The sequence below is a fragment of the Bubalus bubalis genome, chromosome 3 (genome assembly GCF_019923935.1).
Source record: "Bubalus bubalis isolate 160015118507 breed Murrah chromosome 3, NDDB_SH_1, whole genome shotgun sequence".
Classification (NCBI taxonomy): Eukaryota; Metazoa; Chordata; class Mammalia; order Artiodactyla; family Bovidae; genus Bubalus; species Bubalus bubalis.
Window position 1 is genome coordinate 23,893,133 of NC_059159.1, and position 18,201 is coordinate 23,911,333.

Below are 18,201 nucleotides of genomic sequence, written 5' to 3' on the forward strand. Positions count from 1 at the left end.
ACACCACCCCACCCCCCTGCCCATGGCTGGTCCTGAGTTCTTGGCAATGATTTGTGGCCAAATATTTGTTGAGAGGCCCTCTTATACCAGGCACCGTGTGGGCCAGGGCGGGAGGAGCTGACAGCCAGGAAGAGGGTGAGGAGGAAAGGGCTGGTGACTGGACAAGAAGAGCCCTACTTTTGCAAAGGAGCTGCCTCCGCTCCTCTCAGTCACCCAAAGCTGTCCCAGGGGTTTAATACCCTGGAAAGAGCCAGACAGGGATGCACAACACCCCCAAGGCCCTCTCCCTACCACGGTTTTCCTCTCCAAGGACACTGAGTTGCCAGGAGACTATGTCTCACCCTGGTGGGCACAACCTGAGAGGACCATCCTCCCCGCTTTCCAGAGGTGACAGAGGGGCAGCATTCTGCATGCCCTACCAGCCAGTGCCCCGAGTCCCGGGACTCTGGTCCCAGCCTCACTCCAAGTTCACCAAGCACAAAGACAGCAACTCTTCCCTCTACCCGCTAGTGGGGCTTGGCTGGCCCGTCCTGTGGCACTGGTGCCACCCAGTCCTCTCCCCTGGCCCAGCTAGTGATCTCTCCAGGTCTGAGTGCCCCAGGGATGTGCCTAGCATAGCCTGAGGCAGGCCCATGTTGGGGGCACAGCTAGCATGGCTGTAGCCAGGACCCATCCCTCTTCTGCTCCCAGAGATGTGAGGTGGGCACCAGTTGCATACTGAGCCTGGTATGTTGACTTTTGGGGCTGGGTGGGGGAGGGGCATTTTCTGCTTCTTTTGAATCAGGACACATGATTGTCCTACCTGACACATGATGTCTGGGACATCATAGGCCTGGTACAATGGCTGAGGTGGTCAGAGGCACCATGACCCGGCTAGTGGGGGGAGGGAGGCATGTGACTCTCTTTGTGTGTGTGCATAGTATGTGTGTGTGTGTGTGTGCGCGCGCACGTTGCTTTGTGTGTCTCTGCAGTCGTTGTGTATGCGTATGCATATGTGTGAGTGGGCATCCATGTCTCTGTGTGTTTCCGTGACTTCCTAGGGGCTAGGGCTGGCGGGCGGGGGGTGCCTCTGTGATTCTGCTTGTAGAAGTGTGTGTGAGCAGGTCAGTGTCTGGTGTCGGGTGGGGGTGGGAATAGGCGGTGCATGTTTGTATGGATGGGGTTGGTCCACCTATGGATATCTCTGTCTCTGAGTTTCTGTTTGTTTCTGACTGTGGCCGGCCCTTCTCCAAGTGTTTGTGTCCCTTTGTGGGTGTGTCTGTTGCTCTGGGTGTGTTTGTGGTGATGTCCTCATGGGAGGTTGTCTGAGAGTCTGTGCGCAGCTCTGTGGGTGGTCTGCACTCCCGGGACGTGCAGCTGGATGAGGGACAGAGGCCTTCTCTGCAGAGCCGTCCATCACCACTGGGGCTGCAGACATGACTCTCATCATAAACCTTCCCCAGCCCTCTGCCTGGCTCTGCCTCCCCGCCCCTATCTTGATCACATGTCCACTCCCTCTGCTCCCCCTTCCCTTCCCCAGGCCACAGGCAGCTGTGGCTAGAGCCTGTTACTCCAGCCCTTCGCCCCCGCCTCCACTCAGCACCCATGGGTGGCATGTGTCCATAGATGGTTCTAGATATTGGCTAGGGCACAGACTTCATTGTCCCCTTCCTCTGCCAGGCATGTGATTATTTTTTTGCATCTCTTGGAGGCAATGCTGAGGGGAGGGGTGGGGGTGTGGCCCAATGGGATGGTCCTGGTGAGTAACCCTCTTCATCCAAGCCCTAGTGGCATCATCCCCACCCTAAAGGTCTGAAGCCTCCGCCCAGCAGGATCCCTCTCCAGCTCCTCCCTGCCATAAAGTATTCAGGTCCACAGGACACCCCACCGTGGTGCCCTCTGCTATCAGGGACCCTTGGTGTCCCTCTCCTCTGCCAGTGGCTCTGAGGCCTAGGGAATCTCATCTGCTGGTGCCAGGCACCCCAGGGCCAGGCCATCTGCTGCCTCTGTCTCCCTGCTGAGGCTGGCACCGGTCAGCAGGGTGTCCTCAGCTTTGCCAAGAACCAGCCCAGCCTCCGGGCCACTCCTCCCTTGTCCTTAGCCATCTGGAGGGGCCTTCTGGTCTCTGGAGAAGGCAGGGTAACTCTAGGTTATTGTGAATGAGGAGAAACCTAACAACCCATTCTGGGGGAGCAAGGAGCCCTACTCTCTCATCTGTCCGCCCATAGGACATCACCGACGATCCCTTGCTGCCCGTGGCTTCCCATCCATTGCCCAGGGCTGTGGGGTGACAGGCATCTGTCCACTTTCCCTGAAACCTGGGTCCATCATGTCACGCAGGCCTCCTTGCCCTGGCCTTGGCTCCCTGCCTCCCTCTTCCACTCCTTGCCCCGTCAACCTTCCTGCGGTCCACTTCCCATCCCACCTGGGTTCACTCAAATGCTTTCTGCTTGTCCACCTCGTTTAGTTAAGTCTAAATTCTTTCACTCAGCATTTAAGGGTGCCCTTCTAGCCCCAGCCCCTTTGCAGCTTAATATGCTACTTTCCCAGGCTCTGCCCCAACCAAACTGGACTGTCTCCTCAACACACCCAGCACATGCCTGCCCCAGGCCCTCTGCCCATGCCCTTCCTCCCAACCTCCAGCTGCTCATTTAAGCCCCAGCTCCAATGCCACCTCTTTCGGGAAGTTTCCCCTCAGCTGGCACAACCAGATGCCATTTCTCTCATCCCGCAGCTCTGATTCATCTCTGCCAGCATCTCACGTGCTCTCATATCATGGTCATCTGCATCTTTTCCTGCCTGTACCTCTCTGAGGACTGCTACTGTGACTAGATTGCGTGACTTAGAAACATCTGGACTGGTTCTCCCCTCCCCCACTAGCAGGCCTGGAGCCTGCTCAGGGCCATCCCTGGTCTCCAAAGAGAGTGGGATGTACCAGGCATGGCTGCCTTCCTGTTCCTGGGAGGGTGGAGGGCCCAGGGCTGAATGCTGAGTGCCAAGGGTCTCTAACCTACCCCTAGCCCTACTCTCCCCTCCCAGCCCCCACATAACCATCTCTTCTCTTATTTCCATCAGCAGCCAAACTACTGGAGTTTCAAGGTCAGTGGTGGTGCTTCTGCTTCCGTGACAACTGCATGTGCTGTCCTGCCCTCCCCCCTCCCTGCACATGCTTTGCACAGGGGTGTGCGTCTGCAGGGGGTCGTCTGGTGTGGGTGGTGGGCCTTGGGGCTGCAGGCTGGGGCTGCTGCTTTGAGAGAGCCTGGGTTCGCCTGCCAGGGGCTTGTGGAGCCAGTGTGGCAGTTTGGGCCACCCCTACTGGGAATCTGGGTGGGGGGTGCTCAGGCTTACCCTGAGACACAAGGGCATTTGGGAATGAGAGAGGTATTTGCCCCTGCTTGGAGAGACAGCTGGCTCCGAGGGAGGGCCTTGGATCCCATGATCTTATTGAGGGCCTTGTCTTCTGAACTCAGACTTCATTTTCCAAGCCTGGAGGAGGAAGGCCCCTCCAGACGGGAGGCCCCGTGACTACAATAGGTCCCTCATCCCTTTCTTACTTTCCACTATGGAGAGAGCTGGTCATGCCAGGCAAGAGACTCACAGCCCTGCACCCCCCCAAACCTGTTGCCCAAGTGGAGGACTGAGCTCAAGGATGGTGCTCTCTTGCCTCCTCTGGAGAGTTCGGACCATGCACAGCTGGAGATCTGTCTGTGCCCTCCAAGGACATCCCGCTGACCCCTGGGGGAGCACACTCTGGGACCTCCCCATCTTCTTTGGCACCGGAGTTAGAACTGAACCACGTTAGCCTGCTGCTTGCATCCTGGAGTCCCCGGTTCCTCAAATCCTGGGCATCATGACAGGGGGTGGGAGGTATACATTCCAAACTCTCCCAGTGCCATCTTGCTCCAAACATCTTGTTTGCATGCATCCTCCCAAAGAGAAGTTCTTGAATCAGAGAACCACAGAATTGTAGATTCGTGGGGTCAGGCATTATAGGCTTTTTGTAGGAAGCAGTAGCGCATAGTGGCTCAGTGCATGTGGCCGAGGGCCAAACTGCCGGGTGGTGAATTCGTCTGCTACTAACTAGCTGAGTGACCTGGGCAAGTTACATAAATTCCCTGAGCCTTGGTTTCTCTTCCATAAAATGGAGCAGTATCTACGTCATAGAGTTGATGTAAAGTGAAGGGACAAGAGACTGCATGTCCTAAATACAATGCCTGGCTCATGGGGAGCCTTACTTTGTTAGCTGTTAGCATCATGGATGCTGACACGATTCTCCACTCAGAATCACCTTGGGAACCTGTCAAAAACCTTGAACCCCAGGCTCTAACCTCCAGAGATTCAGATTCAGTGAATGTGAGCCCTGGAGAGAGTGTTTTTAAAAGCTCCCAAGTGATTCTGCCCCCATCTGTGGACAGCCTTTGGGAACCTCAGATCCTAGTCTGATCACCCCTACTCAAAGTTCCCTCCATCTGATGTCTGACTAGGAGTCATCAGGTCCTCCCTGGAGCATCTCCAAGGACCAGTGCTCACTGCTTCCCATCTTTGGGAAGCCCTTTCCTGTCTTTGCGGAGCTCTGTTGAATTACTATTTTGTTCTCTTCCCATCTCCCTTGTATTCAGGAAGTCCTTCTGGATGTCTCACTTTTTCTCTGCTCTGTTGTCCCAGCTCAGGGCTGGAGAGAAGCACTATTGCACTTTCTCTCTTCTCAGGATGGTTTTCGACAAAGGCTGTGAGAATGGAATAAGAGCCCAGAAGACCAGGATGGAGACTGGAACTGGTGGGGCAGGGAATGTGGGTGTGTCTTCTCCCAGGGTTCCCTGGGCAAGGGGCTGCCTTCTCAGACCCTAGGATCCCTACTCCCCTTCATTCTGGCTCCTGTTCCATCTTCTTATTGGCAACTCATTTGTGTCCCCCCGAGGTGCTGTGGCCACCCCCTACTCTTCATCCCCGCTAGCTGCCTCATCTTGCCTGAATTCTGTAGCCCCTCATCCACACTAGCCTGGCAACCACTGACCTTCCAGTTGCCTGGCAACCTCATGACCACCAGACCAGGCCTGGTTCCCCACACTGTGAGGAAAGAGAGGGGCACAGGCCAGCCCTGGTGATCAGCCTAGAACTGAACTGCAGGCTCCAAGGTCTGGGCCTGGGCATCCCCCAACTGGGCCCAGTTCCTACACAGCCTCCCTCCTCCCCAGACCCACGCTCACCCACTGATCAAAGCATTATGCTTGAAGCTGGATGCCCACTAATGTCCCCAAATCTGACCTGCAGCATCCCCAAGCTCTGAGGCCACTTTGGGGACCGCTGGGCACATTGCTCATCAGAAGAAGATGCTTTCTCTTTTGAGAGTGCTAACCCAATTGGAACATTAAATTGAGTTAATAGGAAGATGGAGATGAATTAGGGGTTAATCAGGATTTACGGAAGGGGGAGCTGAGGAGAATAATTCCTTTTTAGAGACACTTTTACTGTTTGTTTGTTTGTTTTTATAAAAATGAGGACTTCCCTGGTGGTACAGTGGTTGAGAATCCACCTTCCATTGCAGGGGACGCAGGTCTGATCCCTGGTTGGGGAACTAAGATCCTGCCTGCTGCAGGGCAAGTAAGCAGGCATGCCGCAACTGCTGAGCCCAAGAGCTGTAACTAGAGAGCTCCAAGCGCTGCAATGAGAGATACCCCATGCTGCAAAGACCCAATGCAGCCAAATAAATAAATATTTTTAAAAGACACTAGAATTATAAAAAACAAAAAATATAAAAATTATATATTCTGATTGTATAAAGTTCACACAGCCAGGCAATGTATAAAGTAAAGAGAAAGGTGTGTCTCAGCCCCAAGATAACCAGTGTTAATGGTTTTGAATGATTTGTGGTTGTTAAAAATTATTTTATAAAAAGAATACAACTGAACAACATGGTCTTTTTCTTGATAACATGTATATGTGATACATCTCATATATATATAATGTTGCATAACAGAATGATGTAGATCTGATTCATTATCTTTCTCCCTTAAATAAATGAGTTTCTGACAGCAACCAGGTTTGAGGGGAGGAGCTGGGGCAGACTGGAAGGAACTGTGGCTGAATGAGAGCTCCAGCCCTTCAGCCAAAAGTAGATTCTTGAAGTGCAATTGAAATCAGGGTGTCCCCTCTCCTAAAGAGAGGGTAATCGAACTGTCCCTGGGGCAGAGGATGGTCATTGGGTGACACCCTTCCCTAGCCCCAGGCAGATATCACCCTCGGCTGTAGCTTCAGGACAAGGGCTGCTATGGTGAACTGGAGGAGGCCTTTCTGGGCGGCTAGCCAGGCACGTTGGCTGTGTGGCAGCATGTGCCATGCAGGCAGGGGCTGAGACCTGGCACTCAGGCCATGTGCTTGTGTGGGCTGAGCATGCGCACTGCATGTACTAGGCAGGTAGTCTGAAACTGGGGTCCAACTGGTTTGGGGGGTTTTGGGGTGGTTCTTCCAGTCACCCTAGGTCCAGGACATTGTGCCCAGCTCTGTGAGGGGCCATGCCTCCCAGAACTGGGATCCCAGGGTCCCTAGCTCTCTGCTTTCTTCCTGGACCCTGTTTCCCACCCCCACCCCAACCCTCTGAACTCCATGAAGGATAAATTCATCACTCACAAAACCGCCGCTTAATTAATGTCTGGAACTAATGCCCCAATTTGCTCAACGATTCTGCTGCTCACCTCGGTGACAAATTTGTGTTGTTGTTCTTTGGAAGCTTAAAATAGCAGGCGTGCCCATGGCTCCCTGCTCAGATGGTTTCTTGTCTGGCTTCCCAGGGTGCCTGAGTCCTCTGCCCAGTCCTTACCTGCTGGGTATCCTGGGGAGACCAAGGCCCCAAGAGTTTGGGGAACTCTCCTGCAGTCACACAAGTCTGAAATCCAGGAGACTCTCGTGTGTGTGTGTGTGTGTGTGTGTGTGTGTGTGTGTGTGTGTGTCTGGCCGGTTGGGGCTCCCCAGGCCGGGATGGGGGCAATGGGCAGAGCAAAGGGGGCTCATGCCTGGTTTCTCTCGCCCCACCCCATCCCCGCAGACCCGCAGCGCACGCCACACTCAGGGAGCCCAGCCTGGGCTGGCCGACCAGGCGGCCAAGCTGTCCTACGCCTCGGCCGAGTCACTGGAGACCATGTCAGAGGCCGAGCTCCCCCTAGGCTTCAGTAGGATGAACCGCTTCCGACAGAGCCTGCCCCTCTCCCGCTCAGCCAGCCAGACCAAGCTGCGCTCACCAGGTACTGCCTGTCCATCTTCCCTCCTGGCCACTGGCTCCTCCCTCTGTTCTGCTCATCCCGGCATCCTCTCCCTCCCCTTGACCGCTTCATCTCTCCTCAACCACCTTTCTAGGAAGACGCTGGCTCCCCTCCCCCATCCCCATCTTCCCGCCCACCCCTCCTCCTCCAATCTCCTCCCCTCAGGGCCTCTCCCTCCTCAGCTGCTCTCTCACCCGCCTTCTCCACCTCTCTTCCCTCACTTCTCTCTGCCTCCGCACCCCCTTCCCTGTCCCTCTCCCTCTCTAAGCCTCCCCTCTCCCACCCGCTTCAGCAGCCCCCCTTTCCTTCATTCCCCGCTTCCCTCATCTCTCCCCCTCACTCTCAGTTTCTGCCCCAACTGCTCCGGCCCGCAATTCCATTTCTTCGCCCGGACTCCAACCTGCCTGGGGTGCCTTGAGAGGCCGGCAGCATGAGGAGTGCCTGGGTGCATCTGCACTCCGGGGCGGCGTCCGGCCTCAGACCCTGCCTCTGCGGGACCAGCGGGACTCCCGAAGGCTCCCCGAACCGCCGGCGTGGTGGCGGTGGCGGCCCTGACACCAAGGGTGGCGTCTCCTTTGCAGGGGTGCTGTTCCTGCAGTTCGGGGAGGAGACTCGGCGCGTGCACATCACGCACGAGGTTAGCAGCCTGGACACGCTGCACGCACTCATCGCGCACATGTTCCCGCAGAAGCTCACCATGGGCATGCTGAAGTCGCCCAACACAGCCATCCTTATCAAAGATGAGGCTCGCAACGTCTTCTACGAGCTGGAGGACGTCCGGTGGGCGTGGCCCCGGGGGGAATGGGGTGGGCTCCCCGTTACTCTGCCTCCGAGGGGGGTTCGAATCCACAGGTCATTCCCCAGCTGCCTCCTCACCTAGCCTCAGCCCCTTTTACCTCTCTTCCCGGAGCCCTACCACCCCGCCCCTTCTTCGGTCATCTCGGCCCCACCGCCTTCCCTTTAACTCATCCACCCCTGCTGGTTGGCCTTGGCTTGAGCTAAACTAAAACAGTTCGTGAGGCCGAGGTAAACGGGGTAGAAGATGCTGGTTGTGTGTTGGTGGCAGGCAGCCTGAGATCCACTGAGCAAGGAGTTAAGGGGTTGGAGCTTGCGGCCCCTCTTGCCACCCCTCTCCCCTTTGCCTGGAGGTGCCCCCTCTCATCGCAGGGCTGGGGGATGGTGACCCTCTGCACCCCTTCCTCCCCCCAGGGACATCCAGGATCGCAGTATTATCAAGATCTATAGGAAGGAGCCACTCTACGCCGCTTTCCCTGGCTCACACCTTACCAACGGGGACCTTCGGGTATGGCTGGGGTGGCCCAGGGCATGGAGGAGGTTGGGCAGATGGGTCCAGGAGCAGTCTAGACACTTGTCACCAGGGACCAGGGCCAGCTTTGGAGAAGGGAACGTGGAGGCTGAAGCAGAGGATGGCCTTCATTAACTGTGGAGTCCTGGAGGTGTCCCTCCCCTCATCTGCCACTTTCCCTCTGGTCAGATCAGGATTTCTCAAATCTGCCTCTAAATATCCTAGGAGACCTTTCTCAGGAACCGCCCCTTCCTTCTTTGCTTTCCATCCCCCACCATGGGGTGAGCTGGAGATTGCTCCTCTCTCTGTTGCCTGGCCCTCTGCCACTTCTTCCTCCGTCCTGGGAGCCCTGACGGGAAAGGGGTCGAAGATGCAGTAGGAGGGTGGGAAGGCAGAGAACAGAAGGGACTTCCTCAGCGTCTCGAGGGCGGGAGGAGCTGCTGGCTCCTTAAGCAGGAGGCAAGGGATCCCCTTTGTGACCGGCTCGTGGGGTTCCGGGATTGTCTTCTGCACAGAGAGAGATGGTGTATGCGTCGCGGGAGTCGTCGCCCACGCGGCGCCTCAACAACCTGTCGCCGGCGCCACACCTGGCCTCAGGCTCGCCGCCGCCGGGGCTACCATCGGGGCTGCCGTCGGGCTCGCCGTCGCGCTCGCGCCTCTCGTACGCCGGGGGGCGCCCGCCCTCCTACGCCGGCAGCCCGGTGCACCACGCGGCTGAGCGGCTGGGAGGCGCCCCCGCAGCCCCGGGAGTTAGCCCGAGCCCCAGCGCCATCCTGGAGCGGCGCGATGTGAAGCCGGACGAGGACCTGGCGGGCAAGGCGGGCGGCATGGTGCTGGTGAAGGGCGAGGGCCTCTACGCCGACCCCTACGGGCTGCTTCACGAGGGCCGCCTGAGCCTGGCCGCGGCCGCCGGCGACCCGTTCGCCTACCCGGGCGCCGGAGGCCTGTACAAGCGCGGCTCGGTGCGCTCGCTCAGCACCTACTCGGCCGCCGCGCTGCAGTCCGACCTGGAGGACTCGCTGTACAAGGCAGCGGGCGGTGGCCCGCTCTACGGCGACGGCTACGGCTTCCGCCTGCCGCCCTCGTCGCCGCAGAAGCTGGCCGACGTGACCGCGCCCCCCGGCGGGCCCCCGCCGCCGCACAGCCCCTACTCGGGGCCGCCCAGCCGCGGCTCGCCGGTGCGCCAGTCCTTCCGCAAAGACTCGGGCTCCTCGTCGGTCTTCGCCGAGAGCCCCGGAGGCAAGACCCGCAGCACCGGGGGCTCCTCGACGGCCGGAGCGCCCCCTCCCGAGCTCTTCCCCGGGCCTGGGGAGCGCCCGCTCGTTGGGTTCGGGCCGCCTGCGCCAGCCAAGGACACTGAAACCAGGTGAGGGAGCTAGCGAGGCTCGGGGCTGCGCGGGTGCGGTGGGGAGAGGGGAGACGGCAGAGTCTGTCTGAGACCCGGGAGTCCTTCTAGACCCGGAGTATCCTTGAGGGGTCACCAGAGTATCTTGGCTGCGGCAGGGCAGGCATTTCATCTGCCAGCCCCAAGGGATGGATGAGAGGGCCCCAGACAAGGGGCCTGGAGACCTGGGTTTGCATCTGGTCCCTGAGCCTTAGTTTCCCCAACTAGAGTTGAGGCTGAAGCAGAACTCTTTATTTAATGCCTTTCCTGCTCAGGCACGAAAAGTGCCACCATGAGAGCTGTCCAGCACAAGGCCGGCTGAAGTCCACTGGGGAGGGGGTGCTTGTAAGAAGTGGGGATGAGAGGGGCACATTTCTTTAAGTAGCCTCCGAGCTGGGGAACTCTTGCCTATCATCCAGCTTCTTGCTAAGGGTGCAAGGCTGGAGGAGGTAACCATGGCACTGACCTGCCCTCCTCTGCCCTCAAGCAGCACCACTGAGAGGTGAGGAGAAATGATACATTCACATAGCTTTCTTGTGGCCTGTGTGCCAGGCACTGCACTGGGCACTGTTTATGCCAAATTGGGCAAACCCAGCTCCTGCCCTGTCTAGTGGGGGAGACACAGTGAAAAAAAAAAAAACAAACAAACAAAAAAAACTTGTTCTTCCCTTGGGAGGGTGTACTCCTAAGGCAGTTGGGTACTCTGGGATGACTTCAGAGAAGAGGAAGGGAGAAGGGCGTGTCTAGCAAGGGGAATACATGTGCAGAGGTCCAGAGAGCCCTGGGTGGGGCCCATTAGGGAGCTAGTGACGAGAGATGAATCTGGAGAGGGAGAGGGTGACTGTCAAATGGGGAAGGGCATTTCCAAAGTTATGTGTGTGGGAGGGCTATAGACTTGATCCTTAGGTGTTGAGGCCCTTTGAATTGTCTGTGTGCTGAGGAGGAAATGGTTTTCCTCTAATTATCAATCTTAGGAGAGGGGGGCTGGGCAGGAGGGACCCCATGCCCAGAGATGGGGTTGATCAAGGCTACTGTCTTCCCTAGGGAGCGCATGGAGGCCATGGAGAAGCAAATTGCCAGCCTCACAGGCCTGGTGCAGAGTGCCCTACTGCGAGGTTCGGAGCCTGAGACCCCCAGGTGAGGTTCTTTTCCCAACACCACTGCCAAAGGCCTGTGGTTGGGGCAAGAGGAAGGGAAAGTGAGCAGCAAGAGCCCTGGGCTCAGCTCTGCCCATGTCTCATCATGGTGCTGGGGGTGAATCCCTTCCTTTCTTGGGGACTCCGTCCTGAGACCAGGGGACTGGAGGAGTTTACGTTAAAGTCTTACCCAGCTTTGACGGTTGGGGCCAGCCTGGACCCATGATGGCCATCTTTTCCCTGTACCACAGTGAGAAGATCGAAGGCTCCGATGGAGCAGCCACCCCCTCAGCACGTGAGTGACCCTTTCTCCCTCCCCCAGAGGTGCTTGCCCTCTCTTAGCCTCTCTGGTCTTTTCCTAGTCTGTAAAGGGGCTACAACACCAGGCTTCAATGGGTAAATGAGTAGTCACCTTAGCCCAAGATGTCTCGCCTGGTGCTTTGCTCCCCTCAGAAAGGCTGACGACCACTGGTTGGGGCAGGGAGCCAGAGCCACGCTTCTCCCTGGGTACTCTGTGGGGCCACGAGTGGGAAAGAACTTACCCCGATCTCTCCCAGCTCACGATTTATTCCCTTTCTCCCATCTTTGTGGTCCCTGTCTGCAGCCTGTGGGTCAGGCAGCCGGAGCAGCGGGGCCACCCCAGTGTCCGGCCCTCCCCCGCCTCCGGCCAGCAGCACCCCTGCGGGGCAGCCCACTGCCATCAACCGTTTGCAGATGCAGCTGCACCTGCGTGGCCTACAAAACAGCACGAATGACCTGCGCAGCCAGCTTCAGCAATTGCGAAAGCTCCAGGTACCACCACCTCTCCGGGGCCCCGCCCCCTCAAACCCCGCCCTATCAGAACCCACCTACTTGCCGAAACTCCTTCCCTAGAGTCTGCCCTATCCCGAGTCCCTCGCCGTTTACTGGGCTGCTCTCCGAAACCTTCCTCGAACTCCCGTCACCTCGCTGAATCTCTGTTCCCTCACCAAGCCACCACCCCTGGCCCGTGTCCCCCTCAGCGTGCCCTCTTTCCCTTTCCCTGAATCCTTCCCGCCCTCCTGGAGCCCCAGCGTACCCTACTGAGCCCCCTCCTCCTGTCAGTATCCCTCAGAGCAGTCCCAGCCCCTTCCCTTCTCCCATTCTTTTCCCCCCTCCCCTCCCTTGGGCGGAAGCCTTTCCCCCAGATCCCCTCAGGGCTACCTTCCTGAGCCCATATAGCCTTCCCCAGCCTGACCTGCTTAGCAGATGGTCCTACCAGTCAGGAGCCTGGCATCCCTGTGCCCGCTCCTCGAGAGTGCCCCAGGGCCCATCAGGTGAGAATAATGAGTAGAGACAGGCTGGAGAAGGGGCAGAGAGTTGCCATCTGGGCAATGGGTAAGATCTCGGCTACCCCCACCATTGCCTCAACTCGGCCTTAGAACTAGGTTCAAGTGTTAGTTATGTTCCGGTCCCAGCCAAGGAAACTCTGTCAAACCACAGTGCTTGAGTCCTTCATCGAAGCCACAGCCCTGCAGTCCCAAGGTGGGCAGGGCCCTGTTAGGGTCATCTCTGGCCCTCATATATCCCTTACCCCATTCTCCGGCCTCTATATTTCCCCAGAAACCTTGTCCTCTTCCCCCGACCCCTTCGCTGCAGCTAACTGCCACAGCCAAGCAGCCGCACCTTCCGCACTGCCCAACTTGGCACTCCTGTCTCCCTCCACCATCCCCAAGCCATTCTCCTGCCTCTATGCTTCCCCAGAAAGTAACCCTCGGCCTGTGACCCCTACCACCCCACCCTTTCGCTGATGCTCACGGCCGCAGCCGAGCAACAGTATCGTCCGTGGAGTTCGCCCCGCGGTCGGGCTGTCCTCTGCCCGCCTCCTCCCAGCCCTCTCCCCGCAGCGCGCCTCCATTCTCTCCCACCCCCGTCCACCGGCCCATCTGCGTCCCGCAGCTACAAAACCTGGAGTCGCTGCGCGCGCTGCTGAAGGGCACGGAGGCGGAGCTGAGCATGCGCGTGTCGGAGGCGGCGCGGCGGCAGGAGGACCCGCTGCAGCGGCAGCGCACCCTGGTGGAGGAGGAGCGGCTGCGCTACCTCAACGACGAGGAGCTCATTACCCAGCAGCTCAAGTGAGGCTGGGCGCAGCGGCTGCGGGGAGGGCTGGGAGTGCGGCCTCGGTGGCCCGCAACCTGGGATCACTGCTGCTGCTAAGTCACTTCAGTCGTGTCCGACACGGGGAGGCGCAACTCCCTTCTTTCTGACTCCCAGGTGACGTGGCTCTGTTCTGAAGCCTGATTTTCATCTCCTCTGTGGTCTGATGTCTCTGTGACCCACAAACCTTTGACCATCTGGCAGGAGTCCTATTTTCTTTTATTCTGGCTTGATGCCTGCTTTTGCTGTGGTCTTACTCCCTAATGGTCCAAGATCTGGCTTCCCTGTCGCCTGCAGCCTTACTCTCATGTTTCCAGATGCCCGATTTCACTTCTGTCCTCTGCCTGCTTTCGTTCTGGCCTGTGATCCTTGCATACTGATCCTCGAGTAGAGTGTTCCGGTGGGCCAGCTTGGTCACCGTTGCCACCCTCACCAGCTCTTAGACCAGATACAGCCAAGGAGAACCCTCCTCCCCTCCTACTGCTGCTGAAACAGGGCTCCAGGAACAGAGAACACCCCGCCCCCAAAGACTTAGACATGGAAGGGTTAACAGAAGACAGTCCTCTGATCCAAATTTAGTAAATAGCTGTCTGGCCAAGATTCGATTGTCTGGCATCATTGCAAGGAGAGGCTGCCTTCCGCTGTCCATCCACTGAGTGAGCAGCTCCAGCCCCCTGCAGCTTTCCCTGGTCAGTCCCTGGGTCTGAGACAGAGACCCTGCTCCTCTGCCTGGTCTCCCTCTTGGCAGCACAGGGCATGAGGGCCCCGAGCTCCAGCTCCAGCTCTGAGCAGCTGGGCGATCAGAGCAGTTTCTGCCCTTCTCCGTGCTTCAGCTTTCAAGGTTAAGCTTTTCACAATTCTTCCCAGAGGGGGCTTTGGCTCCTACGGGTCAACTACTCAGAACCAAGGAAGACTGCTCAGAGGAACCCGGCTTCCTCACCAAAGTCATAATTGGTTGTATCACTTGCAAGGGGCTCCTTGAGAAGGGTCGCTGCTCCTCAGCCTCGAGCCCACACAGCCTGGAGGTCCATGTGCATTTCAGTGACGCACAGGGCAAGATTCCCATGACCCCTTGTGGTTGAGATGAAAGAAGGGGCCATCCCACTTGGAAATAAGCTGGTGTGGCAGTCAACTGCATCCCCCCTGCTGTGAAAGCTGAGTGAGAGCTCCGGTCAGGTCTCCAAGTAGATGGATGGCTACCACCCGCCCCCCCCCACCCCCAGGGAATTCCATTTACCTAACTTACCTGCCCTCTTTTCCCCCTTTTTTATTCAGCACAGAGGAACTGGATTGCAATTTTCAAAGGGAACTGTACTGAGACATTAAAGGAAAATAAAAGGAAATATAAAAGTACAGAGGAGGCAGGAAGGATGAAAGAATGTATTTATGCTCCTGTCATATGAGTGTCTGGTCCTCAGCTTCCTGGGGCCTCAGTTCTCCAGGAATACACAGTCTCTATATGGGTTGCCCTGCTATCAAACCCATTGCTCTGACTGCTCACTTTAGAGAGCTTGGGGGCTGATACCTAGCTTCTGGCAGGGTTCTCCATCTACTTCGAAGGTGGCTTTTTGGGTGGAATCTGGACTGGTGCTGCAGTGGCTTTGGCTTGACTGGGAGGGGCCTCCCTGCCTAATTTCCATAGTCTCCCCGGGCATTGGATGGGCCTGCTGGCCCATCCTTACCCCCGCCTTAGCTTACCAGCCTCTGTCCACTTCCTCGGCTTCACTCTACTTTGCCCTGGCATCTTGCTGGAAGTTACAGCTGATTCTGTGCTCCACTCAGCTTGGTTTACTCACGTGTAGCTCTAGCCAAGCACATTGTCTAGATGTTGCCCTTAGAGGCAGCCTCCACTGACTGAGACCTTTGACCTTTGGAGTGTAACATGGCCCAGCCCAGCACCAACTTTATAGGCATGTGACCCGTTATTCACACAGGGCCCCATGCTTGTGAGGGCCCGTACTTGGTTCAATGCTCTGCTGTCATTATCTTGAAATTCTTAATTTTTATACTAGGGGCAAAATCTTTATTTTGCTTTGGGCCACCCCACATTTTGTAGCTGGTTCTGCCCTGATCCTCACCTCTCAACTGTTTCAGAACTAAAGCTGGGTCTGGAAAGCCCCACCACTTTCTGATCCCAATGTCTAGACTTGCGCTGGTTTGGACTTTCTTACAGAGCCTGCTCAGGTTATGGGCCCCCAAACTTTGGCAGAGTGCACGATCAGAAGACTGAGGTGCTAATTGAGCCTAAGGGGGGCTTAGTGGCTTTCCTCCCTGCAGTCACTCAGGGACCCAGGCTAATGCCTTCCAATAAGGCACGTCTTCAATATGTGCCTTCCAAGATTACCCACAGGGTCATTTTCAGCCAACAGGAAGGGGAAACGAGTGCGGAGGAGCCTGCATGGCAGGATTTTAGGAAGCCAGACCTGGAAACAGCATGTACCACTTTCACTCATATTCCATTGGCTAGATCTTATTTGAATGGCACTTCTACATGCAAAGGAGGCTGGGGAATGTAGTTTAGTATCTGAGCTACTTGTTGTTGTTTAGTTGCTAAGTTGTGTCTGACTCTTTGTGACCCCATATGCAGCACATCAGGTTTCTCTGTCTTTCACCATCTCCTGGAGTTTGCACAAACTCATGTCCATTGAGTCGGTGATGCAATCCAACCATCTCATCCTCTGTTGTCCCCTTCTCCTCCTGCCCTCAATCTTTCCCAACATCAGGGCCTCTTCCATTGAGTAGGTTCTTTGCATCAGGTGGCCAAAGGACTGGAGCTTCAGCTTCAGCATCTGTCCTGCCAATGAATATTCAGGATTGATTTCCTTTAGGATTGACTGGTTTGATCTCCTTGCAGTCTAAAGGACTCTCAAAAGTCTTCTCCAATACCACAGTTCAAAAGCATCAATTCTTCCATGCTCAGCCTTCTTTATGGTTCAACTCTCACATCCATATGTGACTACTGGAACAACCATAGCTTTGACTATACGGACCTTTCTTGGCAAAATAATGTCTCTGTTTTTAAATATGCTGTCTAGGTTTGTCATAGCTTTTCTTCCAAGGAGCAAGCATCTTTTAATTTCATGGCTGCAGTCACCATCCGCAATGATTTTGGAGCCAAGAAAATAAAGTCTGTCACTGTTTCCACTTTTTCTCCATCTATTTGCCATGAAGTGATGGGACCAGGTGCCATGATCTTAGTTTTTTGAATGTTGAGTTTTAAGCCAGCTTTTTCACTCTCTATCAAGGGATTCCCTGATAGCTCAGCTGGTAAAGAATCCACCTTCAATGTGGAAAACCTGGATTTGGTCCCTGTGTTGGGAAGATACTCTGGAGAAAGGAAAGGGTACCCACTCCAGTATTTTGCCCTGGAGAATTCTATGGACTGTTATAGTCCAGGGGGTTGCAGAGAGTCGGACATGACTGAGTGACTTTCACTTTGCACTGTCCTCTTTTACCCTCATCAAGAGGCTCTTCACTTTCTGCCATTAGTGTGGTATCATCTGCATATCTGAGGTGTTGGTATTTCTCTCAGAAATCTTGATTCCAGCTTGTGATTCACCCAACCCAACATTTTACATGATGTATACTCTGCAAGTAAGTTAAATAAGTGGGGTGATAGTATACAGCCTTGATGTAGTCCTTTCCCAATTTTGAACCAGTCCATTGTTCCATGTCCAGTTCTAACTGTTTCTTCTTGGCCTGAATACAGGTTTCTCAGGAGACAGGTAAGGTGGTCTGGTATTCTCATCTCTTTAAGAATTTTCCACAGTTTGTTGTGATCCACGCAATCAAAGGCTATAGTGTAGTTAATGAAGCAGAAGTAGATTTTTTTTTAATTCCCTTGCTTTTTCTATAATGCAGTGGATGTTGGCAGTTTGATCTCTGGTTCCTTTACCTTTTATCTGGAAGTTCTCGGTTCATGTACTGTTGACGTCTAGCATGAAGGATTTTGAGCATAACTTTGCTAGCATGTGAAATGAGCTCAATCATACAGCAGTGTGAAAATTCTTTGGCATTGTCTTTCTTTGGAATTAGAGTGAAAACTGACCTTTCCCAGCCCTGTGGCCACTGGTGAGTCTTCCAAATTTGCTGGCATATTGAGTGCAGCACTTTAACAGCATCATCTTTTAGAATTTGAAAGAGCCCAACTGGAGCTATTTGTTACACTAGCTTTGTTCATAGTAATGCTTCCTAAGACGCACTTGACTTTGCACTCCAGGGTGTCTGGCTCTAGGTGAGTGCCCACACCATCATGGTTATCTGGGTCATTAAGGCTTTTATGTATAATTCTTCTGTGTATTCTTGCCACCTCTTGTTAATCTCTTTTACTTCTGTTAGGTCTTTGCTGTTTCTGTCTTTTATTGTGTCCATCTTTGCATGAAATGTTCCTTTGGTATCTCCAGTTTTCTTGGAGAGATCTCTAGTCTTTCCCATTCTATTGTTTTCCTCTATTTCTTACTCTGAGCTACTATTTGTATGTAAACTGGAGGTAATAATGGTTCCCACTCCCAGGATTTGTTGTGAGGATAAAGTGAGGGGCTGAATGTGCGCCTGGCACGCTGTAGGCACTTAGTACAAGATCCCTCTTTAACTGGTAGTGCTGACGCACAGGATTTTGGCCTTGGCTCCAGTGTGGTCTGTTTTTTCACCCACTAGTTGGATGAAGATATATAAAGCATGCTGATAAGATTTGCTGATGACACAGAGCTTTGAGGGGGAGCAAATCTGTTGGATGGTAGAACTGAGATTCAAAAGTTGTTCCTCCCTGGATTGTTGAGCTGATTTCCAACAGATGGGATTTGACAGGAATGTATGTGACATCCTGCGTGTGGGTCAGGGATATCAGTGACTCAGGTGCAGGACTGGGATGACCTACCTGAGCAGTAATTCCTTCTTTCACTTATTCATTCCTTCCATAATTACTTACCAGACCTCTGTTCTGCTGCAGGCACTATGCCAGGTGCTGGGAATCAGAGATGAATCAGAGAGACAGGGTATCTTATTTTCTGCCTAGAGCTGCTTAGC

General features: G+C 55.2%; 1 protein-coding gene across 4 annotated transcripts in view; it reads left to right on the top strand.

The window, feature by feature from the left end:
• Positions 1 to 18,201, top strand: part of SRCIN1 (SRC kinase signaling inhibitor 1) — a 67,521-nt gene that overhangs the window by 30,918 nt on the left and 18,402 nt on the right. For 2 of the 4 annotated variants that reach the window (XM_006074334.4, XM_025280240.3), the window contains 9 exons: positions 3,055 to 3,078; positions 7,022 to 7,217; positions 7,817 to 8,015; positions 8,445 to 8,538; positions 9,057 to 9,907; positions 10,970 to 11,062; positions 11,313 to 11,356; positions 11,666 to 11,853; positions 12,979 to 13,154. In XM_006074334.4, coding sequence (XP_006074396.2) covers positions 3,055 to 3,078; positions 7,022 to 7,217; positions 7,817 to 8,015; positions 8,445 to 8,538; positions 9,057 to 9,907; positions 10,970 to 11,062; positions 11,313 to 11,356; positions 11,666 to 11,853; positions 12,979 to 13,154 — 1,865 coding nt within the window. The remainder of the gene's footprint in view (positions 1 to 3,054; positions 3,079 to 7,021; positions 7,218 to 7,816; positions 8,016 to 8,444; positions 8,539 to 9,056; positions 9,908 to 10,969; positions 11,063 to 11,312; positions 11,357 to 11,665; positions 11,854 to 12,978; positions 13,155 to 18,201) is intronic. The other 2 variants (XM_006074335.4, XM_044939031.2) reach the window with 2 other exon arrangements.